The sequence below is a fragment of the Pristiophorus japonicus genome, chromosome 10, assembly GCF_044704955.1.
Source record: "Pristiophorus japonicus isolate sPriJap1 chromosome 10, sPriJap1.hap1, whole genome shotgun sequence".
Lineage (NCBI taxonomy): Eukaryota > Metazoa > Chordata > Chondrichthyes > Pristiophoridae > Pristiophorus > Pristiophorus japonicus.
In genome coordinates, this window is record NC_091986.1 from 30,675,160 (window position 1) to 30,702,681 (window position 27,522).

Genomic DNA, 27,522 nt, shown 5'->3' on the forward strand with positions numbered 1-27,522 from the left:
GATCTTTTACTGAGAGAGCAGATAGGACCTTGGTTTAAAGTCTCATCCAAAAAACTCCCTCAACACTGCCCCCCCCCCCTGATTGTGCAGCACTCCCTCAGCACTGCACTGGGACTGTCAGCCTAGATTTATGTGTTCAAGTTCCTGGAGTGGGACCTGAACCCATGACCTTCTGGCTCAGAGGCGAGTGTGCTGCCCACTGAACCAGAGCCACAGCACATACAATACTATAAAGGGGAAGGTGATGTTGGCACAAATGGACTCTGCCCCGATTTCTTGAGCTTTAGTATCTAAGAAATGTGTTCCATAATATAAACCATTGGAAAGCTTGGCCCCACACTGTTCATTATACTTGTTCACTTGCATAAATCTCTCAGATCAACGCAGACTATCGGTTCCAAGTTAGATCATTTTTAAATTACTGCTAAATCTCCTGTAGTACTGCTCACTTCTAGACCAGTACTCGGAATGTTGTTTATGCTTTGAATCAGAGTCCATCTGCAGGCTAATCCTGACAGTCTTACAAAGATAACCTCTGTAATACCACTAACAAATCACTTTACCAAACTTGCTAAGGGTGCAAGTAAACTTTATTCTTCCCCTTGTCAGTACTACACTGAAGTGTCCAGTTTATATGTACTCAAATCCTACGATCTTCTGACTGATGAGCGAGAAGTCAAGGCTTACATTATGAGCACAGCATTGTTATCTAATTGTTTCAATGGTGGAAAAATTAAATCTATTTATTCCGAATCTGTTATTTCTGGCACCCGATCTTTGTTCATTTATTGCCTGGTTGTCATGTGAGATGGGCTGTTAGGGTAGACTAATGTATTTTTCTCACACACTTAGGAATGGGGTTTGGAGCTGGAATTCCCAGCGACTAGATGACATTTCCAACCCTGCACACAAGCCCCAAACCCCAGCAAGGATAGGGATAAGTAAGGGACATTTGTTTTCACACTTTTGTTACTTTACAATGTGCAAAAACTTTAAAAATAAGGGATGTCACTCAAGCCTGCATCAAACACTTCCAAGTGAGGTTATAGCACAGCCTCATACAAAGCCTAGCTCTCGTCAGTTCCCATCCCAATAATTTGCCTCAGCCCCAATCTTAGAACAGCAACCCCTACCAGTGTTCCATTTCTGAAACCAATCATGATGACTGAGTGACATGGACAATATTGCAGAATTGGCTTTTTTTGTGCTGTAGGCCTATGCCCACTAGGAGTTAGTTTGAGGGCACTCGCAAACTATAATCTCCTCAATCTAAGCAGGACATGAACCCAAGCCCCAGAGCTGAAAGGCCACTGACATACCGCATCACGCAGTGCTCCACTTCACACATTTCTGACATTAAATAACTAATTCTGTGGGTATGTTTAGTGATTTTTTTTCAGAATTATGTCTGTTTGTAATGTGTTTGTTATGTTATTTTTAGCTGTATTTACTGATCTGAATGAGGAAGCAAAATGGCAGCCAAAAGTAATTTGGCAAAAATTGTTGACTTTGTCATAGCTGCTACTTCCAGATTGCATGGTTCAAAACATTGTGCGTGATTTGATTGGGTGGATTTGTGCTGCTTGCTTATCGCTGATAAAGCTGCTTTCAATATCTAAGCAGTGAATGGAACAGTTTTTAGATTGGTTTTGTTTTTTATCAGTGGGACATTAGACTCAATTAACATGGTGAACTTTATAATAGAGAATGGTTATTTGAATCAATCGTGGCTTTGTAGTGTGAGCTTTTGAATGGTTTGACACAAGGGACAGATCTAGATCTAAAACATTTAATTATATAACTAGATAGTTACTTTTTCTGCTAGTGGAGAACGGTTATAGTTTTTTAGTGATCGGATAGAGGTTCATGACTATAAATGCTGAATTGCCCATGTACTTTGGGATGTTGAGAGAGCCAGTGACCGGAATCTTACCAGCCCTGCGACTGCAGGTTTGGAGGTGGGGCCATTGTCCAAATGGCTATGATTGACAGCGGGGCGGTCTCCCGCTCTGATACAATCTCCTTGTAAGTTTCCATAGTGCCAGGCCTGGCTGTGGTTCACAGTCCCAACACCAAGCGACGGGCCAGCCAACTAATATAATTCAGAGGTATTTTCAAGATATTTTAAAATAATTTTACCCGGTACTTACCATTTTTGCAATTTTTTTTTGAGGTTCACATATCTCGGGGAACACGTCAGATAAGTGTGTTGGGTTCTCAATGACTCTCCATTGCTTTCACTAATTGGACAGCTGCAGACGTGGTATAAAAGCTACTATTTCACAGCTGTTCACTTTCCAATGTCAGAAGCTGAAGCCTTCAGGCTTTGGAAAGCACTTATGTGCTGTATGCAGGTTAGAAGTATTTGCAGTGAACTCTCTATCCACTGTCACCTCCTTGGAGCAATCTCTCTCACCATTGACAGATCGCTTCTGTCATCTCAACTTCAGCTGCCATCTATTCCATCAGCATCGGTGCCCTTGAGAAAATCTCACATTGGTCCTCAGAATCCCACCATGATCAGCCCCAACACCAATGTCACTAAACACACCAGCATCACCAACAACAACACCAACCTTCTCCGCAATCACCTGATGCTGCACAGGACAGGGGGCATCAGCACCTGACCACATTGCGACCCAGAATGCCAGGGATGGCCTCACCATAGCCAGATTTACTTCACTTGACGCTGTACACTCTGGTTGCCACATGATGTGCCAGGTCTGCACCACCCCACACCAGCACCATAAAGCATCCCTGCAATGCCCAAGCCATTCCTTTCACACTCATCACCATTGTATAAGGTAGGTACCCTGATGCCTCACCATTCACTACAACTCACTAAGCCACTTCCAAAGGTGCACATAAATCTATCCAAGATCGCAGTGTTCAAAATAAAGCTTTCAATGTTTGACAACACATTAGCAGAAACTCGACATGAACATTGGCTAAAAAACCCAAGTGCCGACCCTTGTGTGTTGTTAGTTGATATAATTGCACTGGGATGCGGGCGAATGTGTGGGGTGGCTAGTGAGATGGGGATGTGATAATGTAGAAAGAAAGAGAGGAATGAGTGCAAGGTAAGTTGGTGTAAATAAGGATGTGCAGGAGTAGGGTAGGGAAGGCGGGGCACAGCAGGATAAGGTTGAGTGTGGCTTTGAAGTAATGTTTCATGATTTACTGAGATCATTGAAAGGTTTGCGCCAATGCAGCCTGGTCCTCTTGATGACATCCCTGCTTGTGCAACCAGGCCTTGCATTGGTCTCCAGGGGAAGTCTTGTCTACCCATTGGAAGGGAAGAGAACCTCCCTGTGTGCAGTGACTCCCTCCATAAGCATCTGGAGGGAGTCATGCGAGAGCCTGGGTACAGCCGTGCACCTCCATGCAGTGCTTGCAGCACCTCAATGCTGTAGAACACTGACAGCACAACTGTCAACATGAATGTGGGCATGATCCCTTTAAGGAAACCAAGTGATGTCACGTCATCAAATCCATTGCCTTTTAATTAGCCAGGAACCTCCGGCGGGGTGGGGGCGCAAGTTCGGGATGATTGCTTTCACAATGTGGGCTGCAATCATGAGTGGAGTCGCAACCCATCACCGACAGTGAAATGGCGACCATTTAGTGGGAATCAGACACTTTTCCATAGAGAAAAGTGGAGTCGCCTTGCATAACTCAAGAATAGGAAAGGATGAGCCCTGGATAAGAGCACTTGACCACCATCAGACTCAGGACACTTGAGTTAAGGCCAATTTTCAGGCACAATTCCTAAATTGGACTTTGAATCTCACTTAAATAACTTGGGTATGTTACCAGTGCCTGTCACACACCCATTTTTCCCCCAGCTGCTGAGGTGGGATTTGAACTCACGTACTCAGGATCATTAGTCTAGGCCTCTGGGTTACTCGTCCAGTAACATAACCACTATGCTACTGCTCCCACTTCATGTGCTGAAGCATTGTTTTCTTACCAGGCTGGCAAGTATGTTGAATTCTAGATCACCGTCACTTCCCAACAAAAGAGAATGCTAGGAAATTCATGTAAACCTTCTGAGTCAGTCCCATTCCAGAGATTGAGCGTATAATCCAGGTTTATACTCCAGTGTGGTACTGAGAGAGTGCTGCACTGTCTGAGGTCCCACTTACCTTCTCGGGTTCTCATGACACTATTCAAAGATGAGCAGAGGGTGGGGTGGGGGTTCTCTTTGGCGATTTATCCCTCAACTAAAATCACTAAAGCAGATTAGCTGATCATTATCACATTGCTGTTTGTGTAAGCTGGCTGTGCACTTACTGGCTGCCGCGGTTCCTGCTTTGACTACACTTCGAGTGCTTTGAGATGTCCTGAGTTTGTGAAAAGCTGCGATACAAATGCAAGTTCTTTCTTCAAAAGAAAATTCTCACCAGCCTAATGTAAGGCTTCGGTTCGGGGAGCACAGCTTCGGTCTGCTAAGTGAGGAGATTGTGCTCGGAACTGGGATTCGGGGTAAATAACCTCACGCCATTTCCACATGAAAATTTGGGTTGAAATCCAAGTGTAAATTGACAAATACAAATTTACAGCTGTAGCTTTAAAATGGCTTCCGAAGCAAGTGAGACACTTAACAGCACATTTAAAAAAAAAAACAGATCTGCTTGCATCAGGTTGAAAATATAAGCTTTTGTCTTTAGCAGGGGAAGCAAGGGGTTTACTATTGATAATCTGGCCCAGAAATCTTATCGGGGCCTGTGCAATAAAATGTAATCACACAATCTGTCCTTATTGGAGCCTACAGGACAAATAGTAAGTCCTCGTTGCTTTTTATTCCTCTCTTTTGTTTTGCTTGACAGTAGTAACATAGAATTTTTATCAGATGACAGGTTTTGTCCCTACGATTAATTAAAGCTACATTGTGCACAGTTAATATATGGTCCAAGGCTCTAAGCCCACATTTTCTAGTGCTTGGGATTCTAAATGCCTCCCTGCATAAAATAAGCTGTATAAATATGTTCGCATTGAAACTGAGATCAGTGAAATTCCATTGTTTTCTTTTCATAAAATGTTCAAGCCCCTTTTTCAGAGCGCCATACAATGCACAGGAACCAAACCTCATACACTCGTTGCCCTTTCTCCTCTTTGGCACTGTCATTCTGGGGCTTGACAGTTCGTCAGACACGTGCAATCGATCGCCGACAAGATTGATTAACGAAAACAAAGGATGCAATTTATTGCAGGCATTAGCAGAAAGAATTTTTTGCACTGTTCAATAGTTTAAAGGTTGCTCTTAGATAAGGATTTACATTTGTGCCTTGCACAATAATTGCTGAGCATTGTCCCGTTCTAAGAGGCATGAGCTGCAGGCAGTTTTGTAAATTCTATACAGCAGTGACCTAGAACCTTTAGAAATGTATTAAAAATATGACACCACCAATAAAAACTCTTAATTTAGATGTGTACTACTTCATCACGGTCACTGTGACAGGGGACAGAAAATAAACCCAGTGCAATAATGTTTTTGCACTGTTAAGACTGCATTAATGAGAACATCATTTTGGGGAACTAATTATTTCTATTTGTCTTGTGTCACGCTTTATAATTCCACTATATTAGCACAGGCAAAGCAAATTAATTGCTTTTGAGGAAGTTGAATCATTTCCAAGAACGAGTTCAAATTCACTTTCAGGCTCTTAATTACTGGCAGTACATTGTGTCAGAAAATGCTGTTGATCCTCCCCACAGCACCTGGAATCGATCTATATTATATAAATGTGTATTCAGATTATTTTAACAAAGTCCCTTGTTTAATGTTTTTTGCGTGTGAGTGTACAGGGAGTACTCTGCTATGCTAGTCACACACCCAATCAAAGGGTTCATCACTTAAAGAGTTAAACTGCAGAGGGGAGAAAAAGAACGAATCTCATCGAAGCAAAAAGGCAGTAATTAATGCCTCCCTTAATTGTCTTCATAAAATATTTGCATGTGCCTAATTTGCATAATGTGCATGTATTAATTAATCTTTCAAAGGTATTTTATGCTGAAAGAGGCCAAAATCATTTCTTTGTTTTATTCAACATCTAATTGAATATTTATTCTTTCTTTAAAGAACATTTGCAGCTTTCACAGGCCCTGGTTTTGTTCTAATTTTCTTGTGAATAGCACTGAGAACTGCAAAATTCTAAATTAGTTTTCAAAGAGGAAGACAACATTCCTCATATATTTCCGGAGCAAATCCTGTAGGCCACGTAGCATTGTCTCTGTCTATTCCAAATTGTTTCTAAAATTACCCGGGCCCCAGTAAATTTTTCCCTCGTTGCATAGTGCACAGCTTGAAGTTTATTGTGAAGTACCGATACGAAAGGTAAAGGAGACCAACTGCAGCTCGGAGCCGGGTTTGACTAATTAAATGGCATTACAATTCCTATTACAAATAATTAATTTTTTTTAATAAAACTTTGAACACGGCAAGTATCCCTTTTAATTAGCCTCCGCAGACTATTTTAAGCTATTGAAAGTGTATTAAGCTCTTTCATGAAGAAGTCGCTATAATGGTTCAAGCTGGCTTGTTTTATTCCCGACAATGCTAACCTTGTGGATGATGGTGACATTTACAAATGAGTGGATTCTGCTTTTCTGGGGTGCAGTAAAATATTTGATGCTGATCACTTTCTTTCTTTCAAACAAATATAAGGAGCAGTGGGAGAAGCTTAATATATGTTAATGATGATGTGCTGCAGAGACTTTCATTTACTTTTGCATAAAATGGTATTAACCTACACTCCTGCTTAGACTGCTATCCTGTAACTCTGATGTACTTTCCCCTTTCCCTGTGGGCTGTGAAGAAAGAATCTGCAACTTAAGATATTTCTCCATCAATTTACTCTCTGGAATAAAAATGCCAGCTTGACAACCACAAGAATTTGATGCCTCAATAAGAGTTTTTGTATGAGCATAATGTGAAAGAGAATCACTTTGGCCTATTTTTATGGATATTGTTTGTCAGGTTCTTTGCCTTTCCTGCTGTAGATTTCTGCCATCAGACAGGTGGGAATGATCATTTTTCCTCGTTGCAGACTTTTCCATGACTGACTGAGAGATTTGCTTTTGTGGGGTACTATTGGTTCAGTCAGTCTTTAGCTCCCTGATGCCCTCCACCATGTTCGCCCACCCCTCTCCATTCCATCATCTCAAAGATGGAGCACACCATTACTACACAGTCCTTTGGTCAATTGTAATTTATGTTATTAAATTATAAGAAGATAAGCAAAGTCAGCAAAGAGCATGAGTCATTCAACAACAACAACTTCCATTTATATAGCGCCATTAATGTCCAAAAGTGTTTCTCAGGAGAATTATCAATCAAAATTTCACTGAGTCACATAAGGAGCTATTAGGACAGGGGACCAAAAGCTTGGTCAAAGACGTAGGTTTTAAGGAGTGTCTTAAAGGAGGAGAGAGAGGTGGAGAGGTTTAGTGAAGGGAGTTCCAGCGTTTAAGACCTAGGCAGCTGAAGGCATGGCAACCAATGGTGAAGCGAAGAAAATCAATTACGCAAGAGGCCAGAATTGCAGGAGCGCAGAGATCTCCGAAGATTGTAGGGCTGGAGGAGATAACAGAGATGGGGAACAGCTCATTGTAGTCTGTTGTTCTTCAGTACTACCTCTCCCATCTTGGCCCATATGATATATTGTAAATACATGTGATATGTCCTTACTATACAGTATAAATGCACACGAGGCCCATACTAGACAGAAGGTCACTCTGTGACCAGTTACCTTTATTACCAAGATCTCAAGTGATGAAGGTGGGTGGTGCTTCCCCTTTTATACCTGAAAGTCCAGGTTAGGAGTGTCTCCCACAAGTTCACTCCTTGTGGTCAATGTTCTCAAAGTGTACAATTTAGGTCAGCTTATACATGGGTTACAATGATAGTTGAATACATGACATCACCTCCCCCCCAAAGTCTTATTGGGATCACAGGTTAAGTCTCTCTGGTGGTTTACGCTCCCTTGGAGAGCACCTGAGTTGGGGCTCCGGTTGTTGGGCGCTGGCCTGAGTGTCTGCTGTTTGCGGTGCCTCAGGCCTGTCCGCACTGCCCACAGTGACTGGGCTCTCCTCCACTTGGTTCCGGGTTCCGGTTTCCGGTCACCTGTGGTGGAGTAAACTCTACATTGTGTTCTTCCTCTGCTTCTTCTATAGGGTTGCTGAATCTCCTTTTAGTTTGATCCACGTGTTTGCGGCAGATTTGTCCATTGGTAAGTTTAACTACCAAAACCCTATTTCCCTCTTTGACAATCACAGTGCCTGCGAGCCATTTTGGCCCTGCAGCATAATTAAGGACAAAAACAGGGTCATTGACATCAATACATCGCGCCCTCGCATTCCTGTCATGGTAGTCACATTGTGACTGACGCCTGCTCTCAACAATTTCTTTCATAGTAGGGTGTATAAGGGATAACCTGGTTTTGAGCATCCTTTTCATTAGCAGCTCTGCGGGTGGAACCCCTGTGAGTGAGTGTGGTCGGGATCTATTGGCGAACAGGAGGTGATAAGCGGCTTTGTAGGGAACCCCCTTGGATTCTGAGCATCCCCTGTTTGATTATCTGCACTACTCGTTCCGCCTGGCCATTTGAGGCCAGCTAGAATGGTGCCGTTCTGACATGGTTGATTCCATTGCCTGCCATGAAGTCCTGGAATTCAGTGCTTGTGAAGCACGGGCCATTGTCGCTGACCAAGACATCCGGTAGACCATGGGCTGCGAACATTGCCCGTAGACTTTCTACCGTGGCAGAGGATGTGTTTGAATTTAAAATGGCACACTCAATCCATTTGGAGCAGGCGTCTACTACAACCAAAAACATTTTTCCCATGAAAGAACCTGCGTAGTCCACATGGATGCGTGACCATGGCTTGGCAGGCCAGGACCAGGGGCTAAGGGGGGCTTCCCTGAGTGCGTTGCCCAGCTGAGCACACGTGTTGCACCTGCGAACACAAAGTTCCAGGTCTGCATCTATCCCTGGTCACCAAACGTGTGACCTGGCAATTGCCTTCATCATGACAATGCTCATTGTGAAGTTCTCTGATAAACACCTCTCTGCCCATCTGGGGCATGACTACTCGGTTTCCCCACAGTAGGCAATCTGCCTGAATCGAGAGTTCTTCCTTACGCCTATGAAATGGTTTAAATTCCTCAGGGCATGGCCCATACGTGGCTGCCCAGTCCTCATTCAGGACACATTTCTTAACTAAAGACAGTAGCGGGTCTTTATTTGTCCAGACTTTAATCTGACGGGCTGTCACAGGTGAGCCTTCGCTTTCGAAAGCTTCAACAGCCATGACCATCTCAGCATCATGCTCAGTTGCCCCCTCAGTGATGGCTAGTGGGAGCCTGCTGAGTGCATTGGTGCAGTTTTCAGTGCCCGGTCTGTGCCGAATAGTATAGTCATAGGCGGCTAACGTAAGAGCCCATCTCTGTATGCGGGCCGATGCATTCGATTTATGGCCTTGTTGTTGGCCAAAAGGGATGTTAGGGGTTTGTGATCTGTCTCCAGCTCAAATTTCCTGCCAAACAGGTACTGGTGCATTTTTTTTACTGCATATACACATGCTAGCGCTTCCTTTTCTACCATCCCATAGCCCCTTTCTGCCTGGGACAGACTTCTGGAGGCATAAGCTACCGGCTGTAACTGACCATTGGCATTCACATGCTGCAGCACACACCCGACCCCATAGAACGACGCATCGCACGTTAACACAAGTTTCTTACACGGGTCATAGAACGTTAACAGTTTGTTAGAGCACGCAATTTGTTATGCTCCATCAAAAGCCCTTTCCTGGCTGTCCCCCCAGACCCAATCACGACCTTTGCGTAGAAGCACGTGTAGCGGCTCTAACAGCGTGCTCAATTTTGGAAGAAAGTTACCAAAATAGTTCAGGAGCCCCAGGAACGAACCCAACTCCATCGTGTTATGGGTCTGGGTGCTCTCTGGATCGCTTCCATTTTGGACGCAGTAGGTCTGATCCCATCTGCTGCTACCCTCCTCCCCAGGAATTCTACCTCAGGAGCTAAGAAGATGCACTTTGCCTTTTTCAGTCGCAGCCCTACCCGGTCCAGTCTGCGTAGCACCTCCTCCAGGTTGTGGAGGTGTCCTTCAGTATTGTGACCCGTGATGAGGATGTCGTCTTGAAAAACCACCGTCCTTGGAATCGACTTGAGGAGGCTTTCCATATTTCGCTGAAAGATCGCGGCGGCCGAACGAATCCCGAATGGACATCTGTTATACTCAAACAACCCCTTATGTGTCGTGATGGTGGTCAGCTTCTTCGACTCACTCACCAGCTCCTGGGTCATGTAAGCTGAGGTCAGGTCCAATTTTGAAAAAAGTTTGCCACCTGATAGAGTCGCAAAGAGGTCCGCCGCTCTTGGTAGCGGGTACTAGTCTTAGAGTGACACCCGATTGATGGTGGCCTTGTAATCACCACATATCCTGACCGACCCATCCGCCTTGAGCACTGGCATGATCGGGCTCGCCCAGTCACTGAATTAGACTGGCGAGATGATATCTTCCCTCAGCAGGCGGTCCAATTCGCATTCTATCTTTTCCCGCATCATGTACGGCACCGCTCTGGCCTTGTGGTGTACTGGCCTGGCATCCGGATTATGTGAATCACTACCTTGGCCCCCATGAAAGTGCCAATGCCGGTTGAAATAATGAGTCAAATTTGTCCAGGACCTGTGAGCATAATACTCACTCCACAGAAGAAATTGCATTGACATCGCCCTATTTCCAGTTCATGACAGCAAGCCAACTCCTCCCCAGTAGTGCGGGACCGTCCCCCGGGACAATCCAGAGTGGCAACCTGTTCTCCGAATCTTTGTGGGTCACAACTACCGTGGCGCTGCCTAGCACCAGTATGATCTCCTTTGTATATGTCCGTAGCTGTGCGTCAATCGGCAATAATTTTGGCCTCCTGGCCTTGGACACCCACAACCTTTCGAACTGTTTGATACTCATCAGGGACTGGCTGGCCCCCATGTCTAGCTCCATTAATACTGGGATGCCATTGAAGAGCACTTCATCATTATCGGTGGCATCCTGGTATATGAACTGTGTATGTGCTCCACATGAACTCGCTGAACTTCAGCTTCCAGCGATTTCCCCCATTATTCATTTAGCCTCGTAGGGCTTACATCGGGCCCGTCCTCCTCGTACGTCAACCTGGCTGCAGGCTTCCTGCACATATGCGCCAAGTGACCGCTGACGTTGCAGTTTCTGCAGGTATATTGCTGATACCTGCAAGTTCTGGCTGAGCGTTTGACTCCACACCTCCAGCATGAGTTGGAGGCCCTGTTGTTGGAAACAAAAGGTCCAATTTCAGTCGATCGTCTCTGACTGTCTCTGTAACTGTCCTCAAGCGCACCATTAACAGGTGTTGATGGCCCCATTACTGGCCTCATTGTCCATTGCGATGGCATGAATCGCTGTTCAGCTAGCCATTGTCTCTGTTGAATTCCCCCTTTGGGTTCGACTACATGCTGGGGCATGTCCGATTGCTCTTGTCTGCCTAGAGAACTGTGTGCTGCGTTAACAATGTTGACTCCCTGGTCATTTGCAGCATTTGAGCCAAGATTTTTGTCATACATCATTCTGGTCTCTTCCTCCCCTGAGATAAATGTCTGGGCTATCAGAGCCGCCACTTCCAAGGTCAAGTCTTTGGTCTCAATCAGTTTCCTGAAAACCCCAGCATGCTCAATAAAAAAATCTCGCAGCATCTCCGCTCTGCATGCATCTGGGAACTTACATAAGCTCGCCAGTCGCCAGAGATCTGCCACGAATTCTGGAACACTTTGCCTTTCTCGCCGCCGGTGCGTGTAAAACCGGTGTCTCACCATGTGCATGCTGCTCGCCAGTTTTAGGTGTTCCCCGATCAACTTACTGAGCTCTTCGAACGTCTTGTCTGCCGACTTCTCTGGTATTGGAAGGTCCTTCATCAGGGAGTACATTCTGGATCCACAAACCGTCAGGAGATGAGCCCTGCGTTTGTCGGCTGAATCCTATCCCAACCATTCCTTAGTGATAAAACTTTGCTGTAGTCTCTCAATAAAGTCGCCCCAATCATCACCAACACAGTACCTCTCTTCTGTGCTGCTAGTGGCCATGCTCGCATGGTTTAAATCCCAGTTTCTCGTCGCCAATTATATGTCCTTACTATACAGTATAAATGCACACGAGGTCCATATTTGAGAGAAGGTCACTCTGTGACCAGTTACCTTTATTACCAAGACCTCAAGTGATAAAGGTGGGTGGAGCTTCCCCTTTTATACCTGAAAGTCCAGGTTAGGAGTGTCTCCCACAAGTTCGCCCCTTGTGGTCAATGTTCTCAAGGTGTACAACTTAGGTCAGCTTATACATGTGTTACAATGATAGTTGAATATATGACAACATGTCATTAAAATAACCCCAATATTTGTTAACAACACTTCGATCAGTGCCATCGCATGCAGCTCCTTGGCTAGTTCCACGCACTGCCCTGAAGCAAGATTTCCCATACAAACAGAACACAATAAAGCTGTAACAAAGTCAAGGTGTGGAATGGAAATGCAGTAAAATTGAGAAACAGGTTTGTTCTGCAAAAATTACATTGATAAGGCAGCAAAACAGTCCACATATATATGTTAGAAATTACTGTCAGTGGTAATGGTGGATAATTGCTTAACATGTTGGTACAACATTCCATTGTCCATATTTTAACAGAAATGTTAACATCAACGCACAAAATATCCATCTGCTAATTTTGCCAGTATTAATTTCTAGCTTTAAGCTCCATAGATAATTTTTTATATAATTCCATACAACTTCATTTATGAAAAGCTATGTAAAGAATTCTTGATGAACTGGGATTGGTATCTTTCAAATGCTATGGTAGAATTGAAATGCACAAATTAATTCCAGAGTCCAATAATTTCTTGCTGTAACATTAGGTTAGAGGAAATTAGCCCTAGATGTTGATTTAGTCAATGTCTTGGCTCTAAATCTGTGATAAGGCAGATGCGATTTGATTATTAATAAATTTATAAGTATGTATAGCACTTTCAAAATCAGAGCATGACTCTAATAGTAGGAATTATACATTTTTAATTATAGCTCGGTAATGTCCTTTCTATCATCTTCATCTGGTAGTAGAGAATCTCCCTTTTGAGTTCACAATACCAAACAATTAATACTTTGCTTCTGGGTACTTGAATCTGCAAATGTATTCCGGCTAGCTGACATACAAACATACGAACAATGATGGATAGGTAAAGACCATCTGGTAATCGAGCCTGTCCCATTCATGATGCTTTTCAACCCCCATTTTCTCCCACCTCTCCTGAATGGTTGAGGGAAGAGACCGATTCATCTGTTAAGGGAACAGCGAGTAAACATTTTAGCAGCGGCTGCTACTGCAAGAGAGAGCTGGGTATTGGGATTATTTTTAGATTGCTCTATCTGAGGCAGACTGAAGCTCAGCATATCTATTGGAAGAATGGAACTGTTTTCCATTTTGGACACCCAGGCCTCGACTTTCTGCCAACACTGCCAATCTTTGGGCAGATCTGAAGTGTCCAGGGGTGCAAAGTTGTTTGGGGGATGTGCTACCCATGTTTCAGTGCACCATTTGTCATCTTCAAACGTGTTGCCCACGATTTGCATCTTTACCATGTTGAATGCAAACGATACCTGTTAGGCATTAGGTGCCAACTTGTGCTGAATTGTGGATGGTCTTGCGTCCATGGGCCCACCCATAATTATTTGGAATTGGGTTGAGATTGCCCAAAGCCATTGTCCAGCCATCAGAGAAAGAAGGGTTTCATCCCATTAGTCTCTGCTCAATTAAAACTCGGCTCTTAGGGTTTCAATGCTGTCTTTTTACTTCTATCACTGAAGTGCCATTCCTCATTGGGAGCATGGAATTGTTTTTTCTACATTATGCCTACTCTCCCATTCGTGGTCATGGCCATATCTCATCCACCTTGAATAATAAGCACCGTTATAGCTTGCAAAGCCATTAACACCCTGTGGTCAAGTAACCAAAGGAAGGGGTCAAGTTGAGGCATGGACACGAGGTTAACTTCACTGCCCCTTTGCTCACTGTGCTTGAAGGAAGTGCTGAGCGGAGAACCAGTTGAGTTTGGATTCCCCCAGTATTTTTGGTCTGCGGAACAACTTTACTCACGAGGGCTTAGCAATTCAATGTAACTTATCTATGATTCAGAATAGTGGTGGGAATGAAGCTTTGACGCAGAGAATTGCCATCTCTGGGAAGGCCTCGTATAATTTTTGCATTGATTTCATCAAACAGATTAATACAGTTGCACCTTCACATTGCACACTTCCAAACCAACGAAAAGAAAGTTTGCTAATTGCTAATTGCTTTTCCATGTGTTGCAGCTCCATCCGCAAACCTTGCTTTGCTTGAGCGCAGCTCCATGCTGGGAGTGCTGCATCAGTGGTTATAGTGGTTAACTCTTTACTCCACAGTGTGGTTGTGTTTCAGAGAGGAATATGCACTGAGAGCTGATAAACCCAACCCACATAAGACTGGCCGATTCAAGTGCCAGCTATTGCTGGGTGCCATGGGAGCTTGAAGTGCCAGTCCTAGACACTGTACTCTCGCAGCTCCTCTGCCTCAATCATTCGTCACACCTCCGCCATGATCTCTCAGCGCTCATCCGCCCCGACCTTCCCACTCCTCTGCTGTACCTGGGCCCCAGCAATGTTCCTGCCCATGCTCCAAACAGCGGCCCCAGAAGAGCCGAGGGCCCTGGGGCAGCACGAGCCAGCCCACATTGCGATATGTGTGCGCACTAGGTCCGTGCAGCAGAGCGGGTCTCCAGTCATCCTGGTTAGCCCTTGCCACTGGATAAAGACCTTGCTCTGTCAAGCCCGTGAGGTGACTGGTGTGCAACGGTGACCACACGTTAAAAAAATCCACGCACAGGCATCATCCACCCTCTCAATTGGAGTTCAGGACTGGAATATCGGCTCCTTCATTGAAACATCTGCAAACTCATTACTTTCGGTGTGGAAGCAAGTCATCCTCGTTTGAGGGACCCCCTATGATAATGATGATGATCTGTTTGGGGAGTTTTCAACCTTCTTTTCTGAACACACAGGTCACTTAAGTAACAGAAGATCATGCAATACTATATCATACATAATAGGACAATGAGATAAAGGGCTACAGTATAGTGGCAGTGAAACAATGCTGAGCTAAAGAATCACAGGTTCTGGCCTGCAGGTGTTTTGAAATATTAGGACAAGTGTGTCATGAAAACTACCTTTGGTTCCTAAAAGTACCTATTGTGTAAAGACTCCATTGAACAACTTACATTGTTTCTTAAATGACAGCCTCATTTTTTTGCTGCATAGATGAGGACCTAGTTCCATTAATCACTAATTACTCAATTATAAGAGTAACAGCAGTCTGTAAGGCTAATTCATCTTTCTGAAAATTTGGATCAGATTAATTAAGCCATACACATACTTTGCTTTTGCCATTTGACTTGAATATAACTTCCACTTGCACACTGCACATGCACCATAATGAGGTAGAAAGAATTTGCAACTTTAGTAAATAAAAGTAGTGGTGTGCATTGTCTGATGTGGAATAAGCTCGCTGCTATGCATTGTGGAGCCATTGTGTGGCCTCAGTTGTAATACTTTACACAAACAGGTAACTAAAGGAGTGATTGACCAGTTCCTATACTAGACCTGTACTAACACTGGTATCATAGGTACTTAAACAAGGCCTGTATAGCTCATGTCCAAAGTGCCCCACTACAAATCGTTAAACTAGCATTCTGTAGCTGCCCTGCAAAAGAAAATTATTCTTAACACATAGAATTATACAGATTTACATAGAATATACAGCACTGAAGCAGATCATTTGGCCCAACCGGTTCATGCTGGTGTTTATGCTTCACGAGCCTTTTCCCGTCCTTCCTCATTTAACGCTACCTGCATAACCCTCTACTCTTTCTCCCTCATATGCTAATCTAACTTCCCCTTAAAAGGCATCTGTGCTATTCGCCTCAACTACTCCATGTGGTCGCGAGTTCCACATTCACACCACTCTCTGGGTAAGGTAGTTTCTTCTGAATTCCCCATTTGATTTCGTAGTGACGATCTTGAATTGATGGCCTCCAGTTTTGCTAACACAGCTGATGGAAGCAAAGTGGTGCGGTATTAGGGCAATATTGCAGAGACTCTGCTCCCCGTCTGAAATTTTGTCGCTGAGAGGGCGGATTGAAGAATCAGCGAGAGTCGTGGGATCGGTGCGGGCCGGGGGATCGGTGCGGGCCGGGGGATCGGTGCGGGCCGGGGGATCGGTGCGGGCCGGGGGATCGGTGCGGGCCGGGGGATCGGTGCGGGTCGGGGGATCGGTGCGGGGGATCGGTGCGGGTCGGGGGATCGGTGCGGGCCGGGGGATCGGTGCGGGCCGGGGGATCGGTGCGGGTCGGGGGATCGGTGCGGGTCGGGGGATCGGTGCGGGCCGGGGGATCGGTGCGGGTCGGGGGATCGGTGCGGGTCGGGGGATCGGTGCGGGCCGGGGGATCGGTGCGGGCCGGGGGATCGGTGCGGGCCGGGGGATCGGTGCGGGTCGGGGGATCGGTGCGGGCCGGGGGATCGGGTCAAGGGATCGGTGCGAGCCGGGGGATCGGTGCGGGCCGGGGGATCGGGTCAAGGGATCGGTGCGGGTCGGGGGATCGGTGCGAGCCGGGGGATCGGTGCGAGCCGGGGGATCGGTGCGAGCCGGGGGATCGGTGCGGGTCGGGGGATCGGTGCGGGGAATCGGTGTGGGGGATTGGTGCCGGTCGGGGGATCGGTGCGGGTCGGGGGATCGGTGCGGGGGATCTGTGCGGGTCGGGGGATCGGTGCGGGGGATCGGTGTGGGGGATTGGTGCCGGCCGGGGGATCGGTGCGGGTCGGGGGATCGGTGCGGGTCGGGGGATCGGTGTGGGGGATCGGTGCGGGTCGGGGGATCGGTGCGGGGGATCGGTGCGGGGGATCGGTGCAGGCCGGGGGATCGGTGCGGGTCGGGGGATCGGTGCGGGGGATCGGTGCGGGGGATCGGTGTGGGAGATCGGTGCGGGTCGGGGGATCGGTCCGGGGGATCGGTGTGGGAGATCGGTGCGGGCCGGGGGATCGGTGCGGGTCGGGGGATCGGTGCGGGCCGGGGGATCGGTGCGGGCCGGGGGATCGGTGCGGGGGATCGGTGCGGGCCGGGGGATCGGTGCGGGGGATCGGTGCGGGTCGGGGGATCGGTGCGGGTCGGGGGATCGGTGCGGGCCGGGGGATCGGTGCGGGCCGGGGGATCGGTGCGGGGGATCGGTGCGGGCCGGGGGATCGGTGCGGGGGATCGGTGCGGGTCGGGGGATCGGTGCGGGTCGGGGGATCGGTGCGGGCCGGGGGATCGGTGCGGGTCGGGGGATCGGTGCGGGCCGGGGGATCGGTGCGGGTCGGGGGATCGGTGCGGGCCGGGGGATCGGTGCGGGCCGGGGGATCGGTGCGGGCCGGGGGATCGGTGCGGGCCGGGGGATCGGTGCGGGTCGGGGGATCGGTGCGGGGGATCGGTGCCGGCCGGGGGATCGGTGCGGGCCGGGGGATCGGGTCAAGGGATCGGTGCGGGTCGGGGGATCGGTGCGAGCCGGGGGATCGGTGCGAGCCGGGGGATCGGTGCGGGTCGGGGGATCGGTGCGGGTCGGGGGATCGGTGTGGGGGATTGGTGCCGGCCGGGGGATCGGTGCGGGTCGGGGGATCGGTGTGGGGGATCGGTGCGGGTCGGGGGATTGGTGCCGGCCGGGGGATCGGTGCGGGTCGGGGGATCGGTGCGGGGGATCGGTGCGGGTCGGGGGATCGGTGCGGGGGATCGGTGTGGGGGATTGGTGCCGGCCGGGGGATCGGTGCGGGTCGCGGGATCGGTGCGGGTCGGGGGATCGGTGCGGGTCGGGGGATCGGTGCGGGAGATCGGTGCGGGCCGGGGGATCGGTGCGGGGGATCGGTGCGGGCCGGGGGATCAGTGTGGGGGATCGGTGCGGGCCGGGGGATCGGTGCAGGCCGGGGGATCGGTGCGGGTCGGGGGATCGGTGCGGGGGATCGGTGCGGGGGATCGGTGTGGGAGATCGGTGCGGGTCGGGGGATCGGTCCGGGGGATCGGTGTGGGAGATCGGTGCGGGCCGGGGGATCGGTGCGGGTCGGGGGATCGGTCCGGGGGATCGGTGCGGGCCGGGGGATCGGTGCGGGCCGGGGGATCGGTGCGGGCCGGGGGATCGGTGCGGGCCGGGGGATCGGTGCGAGCCGGGGGATCGGTGCGAGCCGGGGGATCGGTGCGAGCCGGGGGATCGGTGCGAGCCGGGGGATCGGTGCGAGCCGGGGGATCGGTGCGAGCCGGGGGATCGGGTCAAGGGATCGGTGCGGGCCGGGGGATCGGTGTGGGGGATTGGTGCCGGCCGGGGGATCGGTGCGAGCCGGGGGATCGGGTCAAGGGATCGGTGCGGGCCGGGGGATCGGTGTGGGGGATTGGTGCCGGCCGGGGGATCGGTGCGGGTCGGGGGATCGGTGCGGGCCGGGGGATCGGTGCGGGGGATCGGTGTGGGGGATCGGTGCGGGTCGGGGGATCGGTGCGGGGGATCGGTGTGGGAGATCGGTGTGGGAGATCGGTGCGGGCCGGGGGATCAGTGTGGGAGATTGGTGCGGGCCGGGGGATCGGTGCGGGGGATCGGTGTGGGAGATCGGTGCGGGCCGGGGGATCGGTGCGGGGCGGGGGATCGGTGCGGGGGATCGGTGTGGGAGATCGGTGCGGGCCGGGGGATCGGTGCGGGGGATCGGTGTGGGAGATCGGTGCGGGCCGGGGGATCGGTGCGGGGGATTGGTGCGGGTTGGAGAATCAGTGTGGGTTGCACTGATCTTTGATCTGAACTCTCATAAAATAAGACCACGCCAAGAGCAGAATCTGCGAAGATTTACCTCAGTGTCCCATTTTACAAAACAGCTGATCCAAAACTTGCAAGCAAATGCTCTATGAGTACTGAACCCGTATAGTCCAACAATGAAAACATTTAGTAAAGATGAATAACAGGCCATTCATCAAGGTAGAGCTAAATATGAATCTCTACATTCCCCTTCAGTTTGTGTCAATGTACAATTTCAGTACCCAAATCTTTTTTTTTTTGTTGTGGATCATTTCTATAATTTCAGCAAATTCTGACATCATGATTATTCATTCTCGTCCCTATCTATCTGTCTGCAATACAAGAAGCAAGCCCTGCTGTAAATTTTGAGTAGGCATTATGTTTGTGTGCTACCCTTTCTAGGTACTTTCCCAGATAACAGAAGGATCTTTTGAATTTGATTAGAGTAATCAGTTCTAAGACTTGCATAGTACTAATTGAACAATCAATTAGCAAACGGATTGTTTAATACCCAATTTCGAGTGTACTACCAGGCCATGTTAGGAGTATATGGGCTGCCCCAACCTGTGTGAGAATACCACTGCAGGTCGAGGCTATAAATAGAGCTGGAGCGCCAGGCCCTGGCAGAGGTGCGGCGAATGAGGGTATGGGGCCCAGAAGAGCCGAGTGCCCAGGGTCAGCACGGACCTGCCCACACTGTGATATGTGTGTGCACTAGGTCCGTGCAGCAGAGCAGGTCTCCAGTCATCCTGGTTAATCCTTGACACTGGATAAAGGCCTAGCTCTGTCAAGCCCGTGTGATGGCTGATGTGCAACGGTCACCACACATTAAAAATAAATAAATAAATTTCACGCACAGGCATCTTCCACCCCCTCAACTGGAGTTCAGGAGTGGAACATCGGATCCTTCATTGAAACATCTGTGAACTCTCGTGGAAGCAAGTCATCCTCGTTCGAGGGACCGCCTAGGAGGATACACTAATTGTGAAATGCAGTCCTCAAAGCACCGAGCAGCCTGACAATCTTGTATGATAAAAATGCAATTTGATTTGTTCTGCTGCTGTAAAGCAGTGATCCCAATTATCAGCACAAGAGTCATTCAAATAGTGCCACGCTATTGCACAAATGTGCAGTGAGATTCGTTGGGTCACACACCGTTTTAGTTTTTTAAAAATGATCTCATCCTTTAATGAATATTGCACAGCATCTCTGTACTGGTGCTTGAATAGAAATCACAAGAACGCAATGCCTCAGAGGTTGATGGAAAACTGCTTTAATTAGTCCTGATGTTGTCTTTTCCTGGAATTGCTCAAGTTCTGTTGACACAGGGCACGACGACAGTATCCAAGTTCATCAAGTAAAAGAAAAGATTCATTAAAAGGGGGCAGCTGTCCCTAGCACACGGTTTAGTGACATCCCCTTTTAGTGTCCATGTATATATTTGTAACTTACTTTTAGCGTCAGATGTTCTTGAGGGTGACATTAAACTTGTTGAGATGGTTCCCTTTGTGACATAATTCTTTTTTCCCATGCTGATAGTTAAACTCCCATTCTCCATGTTTCCTGCCTTGATTCCATAGCATTCCTTTGTACATCCTTCCCGTCTCTGTCCCTATCGAAAATTCCTAATGACTTAAAAGGAAAACTGAACCAAAAAAAAAAAATCACAATTTGTTTTTGCAATCCGGCTCATCTCTAATTAGCCACTTCCTGTTTTAAGTGATCTTAATAAAAAGGGATTCAGAATTTGTACCAAGCCATTGCCAGATGTTCACCGATGTTTGTTTGCTTTTTATTTTGACTCCTCCCGACTGCAATATCAGCTCCTGATGGAACATTGCCACTTGTTTGTCATCAGCTTCTTTTGTGTTGCCTAAAAAAAAAAAATGAGTTGCTCACCATGTTAAGGCCCGACTGTGAAATGAATTAAGCTTTTTTTTTCCCTCTAGGCTCAGTAGTGTTTAAAAATAAACCCCAGCCTTCGGATACATCAAGAGGAGGCAGGCCAGGCCTAACAGATGCTGTTAACGGCTGTAGCACAAGTGGGATTATAGGCATTCTGACCTGCATGTAGGCACGATCTTTCAAATGTACAGAGCAGCTCTTCTATTTCAGGTGTTAGGGAAAAGAAAGAAAGACGCTAGTTAATTCTGGCCTCTTGCTCATCCCCCGATCTCCATCGCTCCATCATTGGCGGCCAAGCGTTCAGTTGCCTGCACCCTCAGCTGTAGAATTCCCTCCCTAAACCTCTCCGCCCTCTCTACCTCTTTCCCTTGCTTTAAGACGTTCCTTAACACCTACCTCTTTGACCAACCTGTCCTAATATTTCCTTATGTGGCTTGGTATCAAATTTTGTTTGATAACGCTCCTGTAAAGGGCCTTGGGACTATTAAAGGTGCTATATAAATGCAAGTTCTTGTTATTATAGTGAGAAAATAGCAGTAGGAGCCATTGGTTTTTAAAAAACTGGAAATTCAGCTTATTAAGTATTTTTTGCAGTGAGTACACCTCTTATTTTAAGCAGAATGGCTGTAAACTCTGATGCGACCGAAATTATAATGTAAAAAGCTTTACATGGGACCTTATCTGTTCAAACCACGGCAGGTGGGATATATTTTACAGTTGACATCTTAAAGGCATGGTACATTCATCCATCTGTTAGGGCTATTATGCAAACATGCTGATAGAGGATATATTAAGCTTTTATACAGGGCCCAGTGACAGCAGATTAAACCTCACTATTTGGGAATGGAGTGTATTACAAATCTATCAGCAAATGCATTTCTGTAGTAGTCTCATAAATATTCAAATACTGCATCTTGCAGATAAAGCAGTTTATTTTGTACAACTTTTGACGGGTAAAACAGTAATGTTGCATGAGAATAGTTGATTGATACGAATGTCTAATGAAGATCAAAAGCCAATCGAGGTGTTCCGATGTACCATAAACCACAATAGTGATTTAATTGTCACCAAATCCTCTTTGCACTCACACTTCAAAAGTAAAGAAAAAAATTGCAGGGCTGTGGGGAAAGAACAGGGGAGTGGAACTAATTGGATTGTTCTTTCAGAGAGCCGGCACAGGTGCGATGGGCCAAATGGCCTCCTTCTGTGCTGTGTACTTCTATGATTCTTCAACGTGAGCTACCATCACTTCTGTTCTTACTGTTGAGAATCTGAAGCAATGTCCTTACCAGAGATGCAGAATCTGCCCTGCATATTACAGGGTGTTGCACCCCTGTACAGCACAGCAGTTACCACTTTGGAAAAATACTGTTTCTGAATACAATTTAAATGTCTTTACTGCATTAATAAACTGTGCCCATTGTTGGAGGGAAAATTCTTCCAATTTGTAATTATTTCTGTGGTGCCAGCTGTCGAGATCATCTTACCCTGTGATCTTCATTCTCTCACGCACCTGGTATAAATTCAACTTCACTTAAACCTGCTGTGTCAGACTAGGACGGAAGCTCACATCTTCATCCAAGAAATCTGGTTTCCTTCTAGCATGGCCTTTTCCTACCTTGATCTGCACCATCTAGTGTCAAGCTGTAATATATCTTGTTAATTGCTTTTATTTTGCCTCTTCTCCACCCTCTTCCCCCACACAGTTCCCAATTTTCTCTTCTTTTCTGAAGGCAATGATTACCTGGGGTGGAGTTCCACAGGTACCAGCAACTCTGCAGCGTCTCACAACAAGTCTCTTTTTCATGTTAGCCAGCCTTGGCAGAGTACTTAGCCATGGCATTTTTGACCATGACAAGACAGCTAAGCTCAATCAGTCCATCACCTGATGGCCACACATATATTCACTGAGTAGTGATCAGGAGCAGGAATCCCGGGAATTTTGCTCTCTCTGGTCCAGTATTGCTAACGCCATTGTAGCTCTGACAGTATCACCATTGTGCACCTATTTAAAAAAAAAATTCATTCATGGCATGTGGGTGTCACCGGCAAGACCAGCATTTATTGCCCGTCCATAATTGCACTCGAGAAGCTTGCTTGGTCATTTCAGAGGGCAGTTAAGAGTCAACCACATTGGTGTGGGTCTGGAGTCACATATAGGCCAGACCAGGTAAGGACGGCAGATTTCCTTCTCTCGAGGACATTAGTGAACCAGATGGGTTTTTACGACAATCCGATAGGTTCATAGGGCTAGATTTTCCCCAAAATCCGCCAGCACTGGATTGCCGCCCAAAATACCATTATTAAATTATCGCTGGTGCAAAATTCCATTTAAAAAAAAACAAAATCCGCCCGGCAAAAAAAAATGGACCTTACACCTTGATTCTCCGTGGAAAATGGAATTTCGGGCCGATTGGGCGGTTCTTAAAAATGGGTGATAATTACAAAAATTTACACCGAGTTGGGCCTTGGAAGAGAAAAACCCCCAAAAATATTTTTTCGAAAAACGTCAAATAAAAAAAATCGAACACATTCTCAGGACCCTTTTCACCTTGATCACTAAGATCATTTTAAAATAATTATTAAAAACCTATTAACTTACCTTTTTCTGCAGGGTTACTTACCTACCGCCCAGTACCACCCAGCTCCCGCTGCTTCTCGTGGACTTTTTTTTTCAACTTACCTACGAGTTACCGCTGAGTCAAAGATCGGGCCATGGCGGTCTATGGACGGTACACGCCAGCGGTCTGCTCCCCAGTGGTACTTCGGAACCACTGGCGGAACTCAGTTATGGAAATTTTCGCCGACCCGGTTCTCGCCCAAAACGACCAATACCGCCGAGAAACCGGGCAGCAATGAAATGGAAATTCTAGCCCTATAGTCACCATAAAAAAAGAAAGTATTGATACTAACTTTTTATTCCAGATTTATTTAATGAACTGAATTGTAACATATAAATGAATTCTAAAGGACCTGTCCCAAATGAGTGTAAATTAGGAAACCTTGCATGTCTTTTTTAGCAGTTAGACTCAAAAGGTTAAAAGTCACATGTGGAAATTCTCCACCATTCTCATTTTTGGTGGCCTATACGAAGTCGCCCTTTCTAACCTCTGACACTGGGGTCCATACCATGTTGATTAAATTTAGGTCACCAATTTGTGTTTTTATTTTTCAGATGGACGGATGTACCTGAAGTCATCTGTCATGTACTGAGACAACTGTGCAGAAACATGCCACATGACACGAAAAGACAATTAGCAACACGAAAAAAATGTAAAAAAAGACAAAACAAAGTCCTCCACGAACAAGCGGGTTAACTGCGCTTTCGAGACAGCTTTACCCAGTCTGCATAACTATGTTACTTTGTCATCCATGCAATGTTTGATGTATTACGGCGACAGTCCTCTCCAGCAAATGATATTGATGGCAGAACTCTCTGAAACAGACACTGCTGCTGAAGATGAAATAACCAGACTCAAATAGTGACTGACTACCTTCAGGAGGTCACTGCGGGCAGAGCACACAGGACTAAGTGGCTCAAACGTGAGCTTTGTGCTTTTTGGGGGACTAAACTATGAATCAGTGCTGACAAGTACAGTGTTAAGCACATTACGCAAAAAAAAAACTCACCAGTAGTGAAAAAGAAGCGAACAAACTTAAAAAAAAAAATATTTGTTGTCTTTCCTCCCCTCCCTCTCTTTTTATTGTTATTGCTGTTGTGTTCAAACCAGCAAGACTGCTTCTGGACTGTCCATTCCCAAATTTGATGGAATTTTAATCGTATAGCTGGGAGGTTATTACCAATCAAACAACACCATACCAATGTTGTGACAAACAGTAGATGAGTGTTTCAACAGGGGGGAAAAGGAGAAAGAGAGAGAGAGAGAGAGAGAGATAGACTCCTTGGGTATTCAGGCAAGACTTACAACAACAACAGAAGATAAACCTGGCATTGAGATTTCTCAGTTTTAGGAAACAAAATTGGGAGAGAAAAAAACACAAGTGAATGTAAGTTGTTTTAAAAGTCACAAAGTTATATTTGTGTGTGCCACACAGGTATTTGTGAATACTGTTTGCTTCTTTTCTCCAAGCTACTGGTTATGTGTATATAATGACACAGGGAGGTAATGTGTATGCAGTAGATTACTAGAGGGAAAAAAAACACAGTACTTTTGAAATTTAGATGCTGATATGTTTTGTCACTCTGTTTGTTCCAGAAACTGCGATTTTTAGTTATAAAGCTCATTAACGAAGCATGCAGGCATGTAAATATTTGTTCTCAAGTCACAGTATTACTGAGCGGATCCTTGGCATCTTGTCGTGCGCCTCTGCAAAATCAGCACGGTGGGTCGAAAACCCTCCCTGCCTACCACTCAAGTGAGGAGAGCGTGTGCTCTGCTCCCTGATACAGAACTGATGATGTTAATTAAGATTTGTGGTGGGTGCAGCGAGTTGGATCAAAATGCCACAGAAATGTTTCTCGTTTTTATTTTTTAATTATCATTATTTTCGGCGTCACCTTGAAGCGTTGCTCTTCAAAACAAAATAAAAACTTTGCAACACTTGATGTAACAGTTGAAACAAAAAAAACCTAGCTGAGTGGTGAGTTGAAGTCTGTATTCTCCCTGTGTAAGAGGGAAGGATGGTTATGTGTAATTATCACTGTCTTTGATAAACTGTGTGTTCACCTTTGTGCAAATAATTGGAAGTAAACTCCGACACAGTGCTAATTTGCTAGTGTAGCTTTTTCTCTTCATTTTGCCTTTGTTCACTGCCATGGTAACCCTTCAAAGACTGTCCTTGCGCAAAACAAACTGCCACTGTTGACCATAGTGCACAGGTCAAACTGTACTTTGTTGTACCTTGTCACTTTTCATGGTCATTGGTGAACTTTGACCCAGCAGATCAGACAAGCTGGTAGGTGTTACAAGGCCCTCAGAATTCTTTCAAGTTCATCAGCTTGACAACAATATCCTTTGCCAAAAGGACCATCAATTCGATTGGGCTTGTGAAATCTGCTTGTATTCTTCAAGCAGTTTTTTTTTTAAAAACAAGCAACATAGGAGTAATGAGAGATATATTAAAATTGAAAACGCAGCACAGTTCAGAAATATAGGATTAAACACCAGTAACGGGGGTGGGGTGGGGGGCGAGGAGGGAGTTTGGGGGGGGGGGGGGGCAGGGAAAGAGCAATGCTGTTATGAGCCTGACTGAATCTACCGGCTTGTTTTCTATAGAAACAAGATATCTAGATATTGGAAATTATATAAGGGCAGTTCTGATTTAACCAGATCCCGGAATTTGGCAGCAAGATATCTTTTGACTATACAGAGTAACGTTGAACTCAGCATGAGGTTTAGTATCTAGGTGGTGACTATGGCATGGCAGATATCTGAAGAAAGATAACATGCAAATAAAACAGGATAGGTCGCACCCGTATGATAATTGAAGTCATTATCTGGCAGGTGAAGGGTTACCACTTTTCCATTGGCGCATCACCTCCCATTACTCCACTTTCCAGGCACAACATCTCAAGAGTTGCAAAAGGAAGGAAAAAAGAGGAGCTCTTTGTTTTTCTTTCTAGCCGTGATGGTCTTGAAAGGGTTAACAGCTGTCTTGACGTGCATTCTGGTAAGGAAAGCAAACTTAATTGCCCATGCGATCTTTTTTTTAAGACAAAGAAAAAAAGATATATAAAAACTCTTACCTAGCATTTGTTGTTCCTCTGCTCCTTGCATAGAGTCTTTATTTTAACGTAGATCACTCCGGGACAATTACTAAACAGGACATTCCCTTTCCCCCATAGAAATAGTACAAGTGCGGTGACTCGCATCTCAACAGTTAACATGCTACTATCAAGACAATAGATAGAAACCATACTCTGCCAATCTAAACAGGACATTCCCACATTCCAGTTAGCACACGATACAAGTGGCTGGCACTTTGATGGTTAATAGCCTGGCATCTTTTGTTGACCTGTTGAGATGCCAAATACTTTGCTTTTGAAAACAGAAGTGAGAAGGATAAAAGGAAGCTCATAGGAAAAGAAAGAATATTCTAGAATATTATTGCAGGTTTTCAAACAAAAAGTCATAGGAAGGTTGTGTTGTAGGTTGATTTATTTTTAAAGAAAAGAATGACCCCAGTTCTGTTGTTTATTAAACTCTGTTCATTGACTCTCAGTACAATACATTTTCACATTATTGTTTATATACTTTTTATCTTGAACATATTAATGTTTAGGTATCCTGTATTATAACCACATTTGCGCTCTATGCAAGCCCTTGGAACAGAACACACTCATCTTCAACTAGGACATACGAAAATTGTCTATTTTTATCTATATATTTAAAGTTTTCTAAAAAAAAAAGGTTATTACGAATTTTGTTGTACAAAATCTGTACAAAAAAAAATCTGTTTTTACATCATAATGCAAGAAATCGAGATTTTTCTATGGTAGCTTAGTTACTTGAGCCTGGTTTAAATGTGAGAACCACGTTTATTGTATTGTATTTAATTTTCTTTCTTTTCAACAATCTGCTAATAAAATTGTCTGAAATCTCCATTTGATGTCTACAAATTGATTGTGTCCTTCTACCGTGCCCTCAGACAGTGTGTCTGGCTCATTTCAAGAAATCTGTTCTAGCTGAGGTTTTTTTCAGTAAGTTCAGTGGTATTGATACATG

The 27,522-nt window shown here is 46.2% G+C and overlaps 1 protein-coding gene across 9 annotated transcripts in view; it reads left to right on the forward strand.

Annotated features, from left to right (window-relative positions):
- dachc (dachshund c) overlaps nt 1-25,959 on the forward strand; it is a 662,558-nt gene extending 636,599 nt beyond the window's left edge. For 8 of the 9 annotated variants that reach the window (XM_070891739.1, XM_070891746.1, XM_070891743.1 and 5 more), the window contains one exon: nt 24,012-25,959. In XM_070891739.1, the coding sequence (XP_070747840.1) occupies nt 24,012-24,049 (38 nt within the window). In that variant the 3' untranslated portion in view covers nt 24,050-25,959. Of the gene's footprint in view, nt 1-8,175; nt 8,232-24,011 lie in introns of all 9 variants that reach the window. The other variant, XM_070891740.1, reaches the window with a different exon arrangement.
- The last annotated feature ends 1,563 nt before the right edge of the window (nt 25,960-27,522 follow it).